This window comes from Lepidochelys kempii, chromosome 4 (genome assembly GCF_965140285.1).
Source record: "Lepidochelys kempii isolate rLepKem1 chromosome 4, rLepKem1.hap1, whole genome shotgun sequence".
Taxonomy (NCBI): Eukaryota; Metazoa; Chordata; order Testudines; family Cheloniidae; genus Lepidochelys; species Lepidochelys kempii.
The window spans coordinates 88,608,444-88,620,303 of record NC_136383.1 but is presented as its reverse complement, the minus strand read 5'-3'; the positions used below and the strand labels follow the sequence as shown (position 1 = coordinate 88,620,303).

General features: G+C 39.0%; 1 protein-coding gene across 12 annotated transcripts in view; it reads right to left on the bottom strand.

Moving 5' to 3' along the window:
* Positions 1 to 11,860, bottom strand: part of CLOCK (clock circadian regulator) — a 97,845-nt gene that overhangs the window by 15,067 nt on the left and 70,918 nt on the right. For all 12 annotated transcript variants that reach the window (XM_073341999.2, XM_073342005.2, XM_073342003.2 and 9 more), the window contains 7 exons: positions 9,940 to 10,060; positions 5,116 to 5,229; positions 3,228 to 3,346; positions 1,687 to 1,769; positions 1,376 to 1,482; positions 732 to 879; positions 412 to 487 (listed from right to left, as the gene is read on the bottom strand). In XM_073341999.2, the coding sequence (XP_073198100.1) occupies positions 412 to 487; positions 732 to 879; positions 1,376 to 1,482; positions 1,687 to 1,769; positions 3,228 to 3,346; positions 5,116 to 5,229; positions 9,940 to 10,060 (768 nt within the window). The remainder of the gene's footprint in view (positions 1 to 411; positions 488 to 731; positions 880 to 1,375; positions 1,483 to 1,686; positions 1,770 to 3,227; positions 3,347 to 5,115; positions 5,230 to 9,939; positions 10,061 to 11,860) is intronic.

Sequence of the window (11,860 nt, the reverse complement as noted above, 5' to 3'; positions counted from 1 at the left end):
GATTTCCCTCCCTCTTCCTCCCTTATCTGTTCCTTGTTTTTTCAGATGGAAGGGGACCATATAATAAAAAAATCTTTTTTATTTGTATTTTATTTGATTTATTTGTACAAATCTTTGTGTTTGTATTTAACACTATGGGTCCCCAATCCTAACTGGGACCTCTGTATGCTACTGGAATACATATAATAAACCTAAAAATAATAAAGAAGAACTCCAAGGTGGCATGTTGTGAAGCAGTCACCTTTCCTACATCTTCCTAGGCATGAGATAATATTTCATAGTTAAAAAAGCATTACATTAGCAGTAGCAGCAGAGGATAAAAACTTTCCTACCTTCTGATGAAAAAATAAATAAATCAAACATACAGCAGTACAAGGGGACCATATAATAAAGAAAAGTTAGGAAGCTCACTTTATTTGCAGCTATCTCTGGAAGAGACTCTTCAATACCAAGTTCTCGCCGTCTTTCTGCTCGAACTTCTGCATAACTATAAAAGAACAAACCACATTTATTATGCCTCGTCCAAATGGTTTTTACAGTAATGTCTTAAAATGTGACCTCCTCAGACATGCTGTTTTGCTCATGGAAAAAAGGGTATAAACACTCAGGAGGCATCACAATGTCTTTGCAAATTACTATTAGTTAAAATCTTTCCAATGCTTTAAAAACATCAGCAATACAGTTGCCAATTAAGAGAGCTTCTCTAAAATTAATAAAAAAACAACTGTTACCTTACTACAGTGTGTGTACAGACAATAAACTCTGGCCTGGAATTCCACTGATGATAAGTAATATAGTAATGTGTTTGTAGCCAAATCCATTGCTGCCCCTTTGTCAGGAACCTGTAATAACATGATTTCCCTTTCCCGTATTGCATTACTAGAAGATAAAAAAGAATAAGACTTCTTTGCTTTCACATGTTATGTGAATAATGTGATGCAGTAGTAATTCAATTATTTATATTATTCACTAAATCTAAACTAAAAGATCTTCACCTGAATTTGTCTGGCATTAGGACAATGACTAAAAAGAGGAACTACTATTTCAAGTACTACCCACAATGGAAGAGAAGGCTTTTCAGTAAGTTATATTACAAATTTTTTCAGCTACAGCAGCCATGAATTTGTAATTTCTTTATATTAGATGGCTGTATTATGAGATCACATCTCAGGCGCCTGTATATAAATGAACCATAAACATTTTGCAGCACAAAACTGTGGTCTTGCCACAAAAAGTATCACTTGAGTGATGCAGGATTTCAGTAAATATCCTGCCCTCTCCACACAATTCAGTATAATTAACAAGACTGTCACATAACGTACAGATGTTTAATTGAGTATGGTTTTTGTAGCACAGAGTTTTGACATTTACTTACAGTGTTCGTGACATTTTGCCAGATTTTCTAGGTCATCTACATGATAGTAATCATAGCCTGATGTCCCCAGAACTTCGAATGGTAAATAGCCTATTATTGGAGGTGCCCTAGTTAATATAGAAGTTAATGTTACTTTACTTTAACATATAAAAACAATAAAATCAGTCTCATTCTAGTTCATGTTTACAATATGTTCTCCAAAATAAAACAAACATCCCAACTCAGATTATGAATAGTCAGTGCTGGTTAGAGTTTTCTGAAGATTACAGCCAGAATGCTACTATGTACTACTTTATTATAAGGAATGGCACCTGTGATCCAAGAATAGGAACTTCCATTCTAAGCTATGTCTAGATGTAAACTCTTCATTGGGTTCTTCAACAGTGCACATTTCCTAAAAAACAACAACAAAAAAGTCTCTCAAATCTGCTCTATTCTAATTTAGAAGCTCCTATGAAATTCAGACTTACCCGAAGTAGGCAGATAAATCCACAAGAATGTAGCTTTAAAAGTTATTTTTAGGCACTTTTATTGTTTTTATGTATTTAAAGCAGACTGAGCTAGAATCTGATCTCAATTGCACTAGCTCTAAACTGGCATAACTCAACTGATGTCAATGAGTAATGCTGGTGTAAGGTCAAAATCAAACCCAATATTAATGACATTGGAACATGCACTGAAATCAATGGCTTTTGAGGTTGCTTCAAACTGTAACAAACTGCAAAAAACTTCTCTGACAGTGTCATAAATGTGGAGGACACTCCTAGGTGAAAGTAGTGTAGACCAGATGTCTGCATTGTTTTGGATCAAAAGTTTGTTTCTACTTTATTGGTAGGGTCCTATTATTGGTAATTGCAGAATACTGTATCTTGCTCCAATTTGTGTATAATGCGCATCTGTGCCCTCAACTGATCTTATGTTTCTTACAATAAACTCTGTATGCTGGACAAGTTAACCACTTATTTTCCAGTTTCCATTGTAATTCTTTAGTAAAGCTGCAGCCACAGGCCTTGAACCATAGATTATATAAGTGTTTATTTTGACTAGCATTGGAATGGCACCGGGCTGCACTTGGCAAAGTCCCTATAATTAATACCTACTCTGTACTTAAAAGCTAGTTTCCATCCTGAATTAATAGCTATGCAAATGTTCCGTGTTTACACAAATTTTTTTTTTTTTTTGCTGTCGATCAGCATTAGAGCAAAATGCAAACTGATTTACTAACTAAAACATGGCTGTCAGTTGGCTAATGTCAAATAAACGGCCTACAGGATCTGGCCCAATGCCACATTGCAGTAAAACCATGAGCAGACATACACAAAATACCACATTTTATTAGAAACCTTAATTTTTAGACACTCAATTATACGCCGTGAAAAGGGAATCAAAATGTGACCCTCACACTACTTTGCTGAGTAAAATGGCTGTACTCCTCTTTTTAAACATCTGACACACAGATTACTTTATATTTATTAGCCAAATAAAAAATAAATAGTAGAACAAGTCTCTTTACAACTCTGCTTAGGGAAAGAAAACTCCTGACAGACATACTGTACTGATCAAAAGTTTAATCATTTTAATTGTTAACTAGTAATTCAGTAAGTTCTGCAAAACACTTAATATTCATGAAAACTTCAAATGAAGTTGCTCAACACTTCACCTCATATGTTGTGTAAAATGTGTAGAGGCAAAAATATATGATTTCACATAAAAAGGTTAATGACAGCTTTTAGTAGCAGTATGTAAAGTGGTACAGTCACATTGAAAGTTTCATGATCTGAGCACACGTACGTGTTTACCAAGTGTCGTAAACACTTGTTTTCACTTGTGCAGAGGAAAATCCCAAACGTACCTTGATAAACTGAGGTGTAGCTAACCTAACTGTAGCTACAAAGCAAACTCTGTCTTCATATGAAGGCCGCTGGGGCCGCTGGATAGTTCCTTCATAACCGTTGTGCGCGGAGTTGGGGACTGAAGGAAATGGGGTGGGGGGAAGATGGAGAGGGAGAAGAGTTAGGTTATGGCTACACTAGAGAGCACACAGCAGCACAGCTGTACTGATGCAGCTGCGCCATTGTAAGCTCTCAAGTGTTGCTGCTCTAGGCCAATGGAAGAGAGCTCTCCTGTTGACTTAACTAATCCACCCCCAATGAGCAGCGGTAACTGTGTTGGCAGGAGAAACTCTTCCACAGACATAGCAGTGTATACACCAGCACTTAGGTCACTGGTGGATTATTCACACCCTTGAGTGACATAAGTTATACCAACGTAAGTGGTAGTGTGGACATAGCCTTAGTTACAAAATGTGCATGGAGGCACAAAGGAGGCAAAACCCCCAACATTAACCTACTGTAAAATATTATAAATTTACTATGAATTATGAGCAAAGCTACATTTAAAAATACATACATGTGGCATATAATTTAATAGTACTAGTCATATCCATGTTATCAAAACCAGCAAGGGACTTCTCTAACAACTAAAATTAGAGTCCAGCTACTTAAATATAGTCATGGACAACAGATGGCTTTAGGAAACCAATAAAAGCTATAGAATTGCTTCTTAATACCTATTTTAATTGGCTAGATTATTTTAGACTACTTGATAACAAATGGTTTAAAATTTCTAAATTTTTCATCAGGTTTTTTCATTTTTGGTCCCAATGAAGTAACGAGAGAAAACTATTACAGTAACCTTTTCCTCCTGAATCCTGAGGTAAAGCTTTCTTTTCTAGACTTTGCTCAGCTCAAGAGAACATCAACCAGTTTATTGATGGAACAATGCAGGGGCCCACTAATCCTCCTACATGATCAAGTATAGACAGCCAGTAGAGAACAAGTAAATTGCTCCTATAGAATGTCATTGCTTAAAATCTTTTACCTACATAATACCAATCTGATATAACCTGGGTTACACAATATATCCTAATGGAATATTTTATGTTAAATTTCTTGTCAAAACTGATAAGTTCTACAGCATTTAGGACTTCTCTATCTCCTGCACTGTCTTCCAAATGCAGAATATTTATAACATTCTATTTGCTTACAAAACATATAACAATTTAGGCAGCCTCATCCACACATTTATCTTTTGAGAGCTCAATTTATCTCATACTCTGCAGGAAAAACAGTGCAGTTAAGAGATAAAATCCCCTGCCCTTCTGATACCATATAAAAAACCCAACCAGACGCTGTGGTTTTGTTCTAAGTGTTATATGAAGGATAATTGTTGATTAAAGCACAGGACTGAGTGTAAAGTGGAGATGTAGGTTCTAATTCTGAACCCACTGGAAGCCAATGACAGCTGCACGTATTCAATAACTCTAAAAGAAATCAAGTTAATTAGTAATATACCTAGATATGGATTCAGGCACTTAAAAACACTGGCCTAAATTTTTCTTTACCTCACATCTGCTCTTGTGTAAAATGCTCATTAAAGTGTTTTACAAACATTAACACTCTTTAATGGAAGGAGTTCTAGAGCTGCAAGGTCCTATTTTTATTTTACTTTCACCGGCTCAGACATTACTGTCTACAATATAATACCAAATATAAAGAATTATTATTTTTTCAGTAATGCTAAGTATAAACAACACAACCTGTATCATGGTCTAGTATCTTTCAAAATAAATACCAAAATATTTTAAATATTATCACTAAGTTTTCACAAAACTTTCCTAATGTATAAACCTTTGGAAAGTGCCTTTAATTTTAGCCACATTACAGTGAAGCATTTCTTACCATTATTCAAAGACTTGAAATTTCCAATAAACTTTACATATTCGTATGTAGGTGGTTCTTTTGGGTCTATTGTTCCTCGCAGCATATGGCAACAGAATTCTAGTTGATTTTTTGCTGAAACAATGTAATGAAAAGGTAGCTTACATGATGAAACATACACCAATAGAGATTCATATAAAAGCAATAATAATTAGCATACATATTGCATAAAAGAGACAAGATAGGTGAGGTAATATCTTTTATTGGATCAACCTCTGTTAGTAGAAGGTACAAGCTGTTGAGATACAGATCTCTTCTTCAGGTCTGAGGAAGGAAATCATAGTCTCTGAACTAAATACAAGTTGGGATAGATTGTTACGCATAAGGGGTAAGCATGTTGAAGGAAGTCACTTGAAAAAGAATTGTGTAAATGAGGGTTAAATTGTGATGCATAAGGGGTGTGATGTGGGAGTGTTACAAATTGTTGTAATAAGCCATAAAACCAGTCCAGTCCCTGTTGAGTCCATGATTTTGATGTCTAGCAGGGTTATGAATTTTAGTTCCCAGGCTCACTTTTGAAGGTGCTATGCCAGTTTTCTTTGAGGATGTGTATTAAAAGATCAGATACTGAGTGATTGCACTGTGAAAAGTGTCTGCCCATAGCTGACAGGGTGTTTTTATCTTTTATCATTTTTCTGTGTGAGTTCATTTGAGAGCACGATTGTCTGTTTCACTCAAATAGCTGTTATTGGGGCTTTGGTGTGCTGAAAAATTGGAAAACGTCCAGCGGAGGGCAACAAAAATGATTAGGGGACTGGAACATGTGACTTATGAGGAGAGGTTGAGGGAACTGGGATTGTTTAGTCTGCGGAAGAGAAGAATGAGGGGGGATTTGATAGCTGCTTTCAACTACCTGAAAGGGGGTTCCAAAGAAGATGGATCTAGACTGTTCTCAGTGGTAGCAGATGACAGAACGAGGATGTTAGGGGGCTTATTCCTTCACCCACTCACTTCCCTGGTCCTTCTCACATGAACAGAGAGCAACAATACCCGAAGTCCAAAGGTGCAAACAATTCGATGTTTACTGGGGTGAACTTCCAGCAAGCATGATTCCAGTTTCCTTCCTTAGTATCCTCCTTCCCAGCTCTGACACCACAGAGCCTCACACCTGTGTCCCTGTTCCCATTCCTGCCCTTAGCCAAACATGATTCCAACTTCTTTACTCCCATTCCCTGTTCCCATTTCCCCCTTTAGCAAAACATGATTCCAATTTCCTTACCCTCATTCCCTGTTCCCATCTCACACACCCACATGCCCACCCCCACCCACACCCCGTCACTTCCTCATTGACTACAGATTATATAGTAAAACTTGAGTTCTGCTTAGCTATACCTTAACCAATCATTTTCCTGAAATTTAACTAACCAATCCTAACATGATTATGTAACCAATTATATCCCACCACCTCAATTAGTTTACACCCAGCAAAATTAATTATACAGCAGACAGGAACAATCACAGAACCAGACAGAGATTATACAGACAAACAACAGCAAAGTGGGAACTATAATGACAAAACAATACAGAAGTGAGGATTTCACATCCCAGCTATTGATAAGTGAGTTCTTGCCAGACAGGATGCTATCAAACTAAGTTTCCTTTTACATTTTCTAGGCACTTCCCTTTCTCTGGAGGTGATAGGAATACAATCCTGTCCTGATAATGCCTAACAGCCCAATAGCACCTTATTTCAATGTGACTAGTTTGGAATGTGAGGATGTGACCATTCGCTTCCCAGCTTATGGCTGCCTCTGCTGCTTAGCCAAAGGCCTGAGCCTAAGCACAGGGCCACAGACTGTCACAGTAAGTGAAGGCCCTTACACTGGCAGACAGTGATTTTTTATACCTCTATCACTAGCCAAGTGATAAGAATACACCTAAATTCTTAGAGTATAGGCCTTTACAGACAGGCCTGAATATCTATATCCTAACAGAGGAGTATTGGTCTCAAGTTGCAGTGCGGAAGGTTTAGGTTGGATATTAGGAAAAACTTTTTCACTAGGAGGGTGGAGAAGCACTGGAATGCGTTACCTAGGGAGGTGGTGGAATCTCCTTCCTTAGAAGTTTTTAAGGTCAGGCTTGACAAAGCCCTGGCTGGGATGATTTAGTTGGGGAATGGTCCTGTTTTGAGCAGGGGGTTGGACTAGATCACCTCCTGAGATCCCTTCCAACCCTGATATTCTATGATTCTATGAATGAATACACCACACATGATAGGCATGTGTAGAACCCATGCATCTTGAAAGGTATGTTGTGGGGGGTATTGACTGTCGTAGAAATGGAGATATATCTGCAAGTTTTGCATCTGTTGTTCCAACGGTCTGGTGCTCCTTTGCGTTAGTGTGTCCTGGTTTGGAGGGGATGCAGGGGAGGGTGGGGAGAGGGCTTGCTCCTGATGAGGTTGGAGTGTTGTTTTTGAAGGCCAGAAGAGGGGATTTAGGAAAGATTTCTTCCATCAGCTCCTCCTCAAGGAATTCTTTTACAACTAAGACACCACCACCCAAAACTACTACAATTCCACTGACAGGTATAAGAAAAAAGAATCATCTGACAGGACACCCCCACCCCTCCGTGGATAAAATGAAATCCTCCACAAACATTATAGCACCACAGTCTTCCTACTACCAAAAGGACAAATATTCCTTAAACCTGATGTCAATGAGGCCAACTTCCCATTTAACAACAAACATTTTCTCCAAACCATGGGAACAGCCATGGGTACTAACATGGCTCCCCAATATACCAACCTTCTCATGTGCCCATTTGAGGAAGAATATCTGGAAAAATGTACCACAAAACCATCAACATACCTGAGATACAGAGATATTGACGATATTTTCATACTCTGGACAGAAGACCCAAACTCCCTCACAGATTTTCATCACAACTTCAACCAGAACCACCCATTGATCAAACTATCTCTAAAACGCTTCCACATCAGCATCAACTTCCTGGACACCATGATCAGATTCAACAATGGACTCCTATAAACAGCTATCCACAAGAAACCCATGGATCACCATATTTATCTCCACAGATCTAGAAACAGCCCCAGACTCACCAAAAAATCTGTTATCTACTGCCAGCCACTCAGATACCACAGAACTTGCTCTGAAGAGAAAGTCCGGAATACACTCCTAAATACACATAAAACTGCCTTCACTAAACAAGAACACTCCATTAGAGAAGTAGATCGCATCATGAAAGAGCCATCCAAATCCCCCAGAGAACCTGCTTCAGTAGAGCAAAAAACCAACCAAACAAAAACACCCCACGGACCGCACACCTCTAGCTCTCACCTATCACCCCACACGGGAACCCATAAGGGGTACCATCAAACAATTACACCTGTAGTTGATGGGGACCATATCCTGAAAGAAATCTTTCCTGAACCCCTCTTCTGATCTTCAAACAATCCCACCAAGCTAATCATGTGAAGCACAAACCAGAACTCACCAACTCAAACTGGCACCAGACTGCTAGAACAGATGCAAAGCCTGCAGACATATCATCACTTCTATGATGATCACCCCCCGACACAACGTAACTTTCAAAATTCATGGGTCCTAAACATGCTTGTCATAACATGTGGTGTACCTCAACCAGTGCATCAAATGCCTCAATAATAACTTTGTGGGTGAAACCAGATATCACTATGGTCTTAAATAAACTCACACAGAAAAATGATAAAAGACAAAAATACCATATCACCTGTGGGTGGACACTTTTCACAGAGCAATCGCTTCCTGTCTGATCTTTCAATACTCATCCTCAAAGGAAACCTGCATAGCACCTTCAAAACTGAGCCTGGGAACTTAAATTCATAAATCTGCTAGACACCAAAAACTATAGATTCAATAGGGGCACTAGTTTTAGGGCTCATTACAATAATTTGTAACACACCCCACTGCCTGCTATCCCTAATCACCTTCGTCAAACCCCCTATGAATAACAATATAACCCTCAATTGCAGATTTCCTTTCAAGTGGCTTCCAACAACATGCCTTATCCCTTTTCCCTTATGCTTAGCAATCTGTCCCAACTTGTATTTAGCTCAGACACTCTGATTTCCTTTCCTAGACCGGAAGAAGAGGTTGGTATAGCTCAAAAGCTTGATCTTTCCATTGACAGAAGTTGGTCCAATAAAAGATAATACTTCACCTACTTTGTGTCTCTCATATCCTGGGACCAACATGGCAACAACACTACTGCAAACAACATATTTAATAAAGAATTTACTATAAATGCTGCGATGGAAAAAAAATGGCCGTGGCATTTTATTTTTTTCCAACATGGAATTACCCAATGTAGTGGATAGGAAACTATGGGATTTGTGTTTGGAAGGGCTCAGCAGCACTCACTCTCCATACTTCAGCTTTATAGAGAAGCCACAGAAGAGTGGAACTCCTACAAGGGAAGTTTCCATGGACAGCAGCCTAATGGGAAGTGCCTGGAAGTATGATTCCAATTGTGTATGACGTAATAGGTCTTCATCTTCTCCAGCTGCTATGATTATGTGACAATAAATTATAAACAGAAATACTTTCTCTGTGTTTTGGAAATATTTATGACATGCAATGTTATTTGGTCACTGGGAAATTTTAAAATAAAATATCGATTTACTTCAGAGAATAAAATGACTATGAATCATCTTTTTCCTTTAAGGCTGTAAGTTTCACCCTGAAATCCCATATGCATTTACTTCCACTGAAACCGAGTTGCCCATATAAAGACTCTATGATAAGACTCCCACATCGAGCAGATTTTTTTAGCAATACAACTTACATTTTAAATATTCTTGTGTCAATGAATCACTTTCCAGCAGATGAGTAGACAGTATTTTATAAACCTCTGAATGTTCCCCCTCTGGGATAAAATTAAATATACTCTGATCCACAAGATCAGACTGAAAAAGAAAAAAAATTTCAGAAACATTTTAATAATGCAAGACATGACATCTTTGCAAAGCCCATTGTTTTAATGTAAAACAATTAAAGAGGTCAAGGATGAGAAAACAAACATACAAAAACAGTATAGATTTAGCAAAACCATCTTCTGAGGCACAAAATACCATTTTGCAAGAAGTGATCAGCTCTTGATTGCACAGATTTTTGACACTGTTGGAGAAGTTACTTACCTTGTGCAGTAACTGGAGAACTTCGAAATATGCCCCCTGTGGGTGCTCCACATGAGGTGTGCCTGCACCCTGAACCTTGATCTAAGTTTTTTTGGTAGCATTGTCCATGAAGCCCATGCATGTGCCCCGCAGATCCTCATGTCCCGTACCAAGGCTATATGGGGCTTTGCACGTGAACCACCCTCAGTTCCTCCAACACCACAAAGTTCCACTGAAGCAGAGGGGAAGGAGGGTGGGCAGTGGAGCACCCAGAGAGAGACACACCTTGAAGAACTGCAGTTACTGAACAAGGTGAGTAACCTCTTCTCCTTCGAGTAGTGTTCCTATGGATGCTTCACTTCAGGAGACTTCCAAGCAATATCCCCCTTAAGGAGGTAGGAGATTTGGAGTAGAGTCCAATACAGAAGAGAACTGCATTGCCTACAGCAGCATCTGATCTAGCTGCAAACACCAAGACATGATGATTAGAAACCATGAACAGAGTACCAAGTTGCCACTGCAACTGGTGCATCCTTAAGTAAGGCTACAGAAGTACTTGATGCTCCTGTGGAACGTGCTATCACTCTCAAAGGGGTTGAACGTGAGTTCGGTTGTAAGAAATTTTAATATATCCAGAGATCTACTTTGATAACCTCTGTTTTGAAATGACCAAACCCTTGTTTCTCTCTGCAGTGGCTACAAACAGTCTAGGAGATCTTCTAAATGGTTTGGGCCTCTCTCTAGATAAAAGAGTAATGCCCTCCTGACATCTAGAGTATGGAATATAGCTTCTTGACTAGTCCAATGTTGTTTGTAGGTCGAGAGTTGCAAGCCAATCCCCTAAATATAACAAGGGAATTATTGCTGGAAGGGTCTCCAGGTTTGGACATCAGAAAGTACTTCGAATAAAATCCCCTTCCCCTGTGCTAGTACAGGACCTGGTTCTATTGCTCCTAAACACAGAAGAAGCAATCTCTTGCACCAGCAACTGATTGCAAGAAGAGTTCCTGAAGAAGGATGGGGAGGAGGAATGGGTACAAGGGATGGATTTGAAATGGATAGTTTACCAAGATGTTACGGCTTCCAAAACCCATTTGTCTGATTTTATATTCTCCCATACAGCCCCAAAAGGGGAGAGAGGACACCTGAGAGAAGGGAGGGGTAGGAGGTTGCAGGTGTAATCCTCTGTCTGTTGGATGGTTGACACTCTTGACCACACCATCAAAACTGTTGCTTGGAGGACGTACACGGCTGAGGAGATGTAGCTGTAGCTGAAGGAATTTTTTCTTAGAATATCTTGGCTGGGGGCTCAGATGGCCTACGATAAGTTGAACAAAAGGACTGGGTATGCTCTTTGTGCCATCTGAGACCAATTACATCTCCTTCTAATATAGAAATATAAATCCCTAAGGATAACAGCATGGTTTTCGAGTCCTTCAAAGTGTGGAGAGATGTATCCATCGAGTCCACAAAGAGCTTGCCACCATCAAAAGGAAGGTTATCAATGGTACTTTGGACCTCTCTTGGGGAACCCAACAGCTGAACTCAAGATGCTTTTCTCATGACCACTCCAGTGGATACAAACCATGA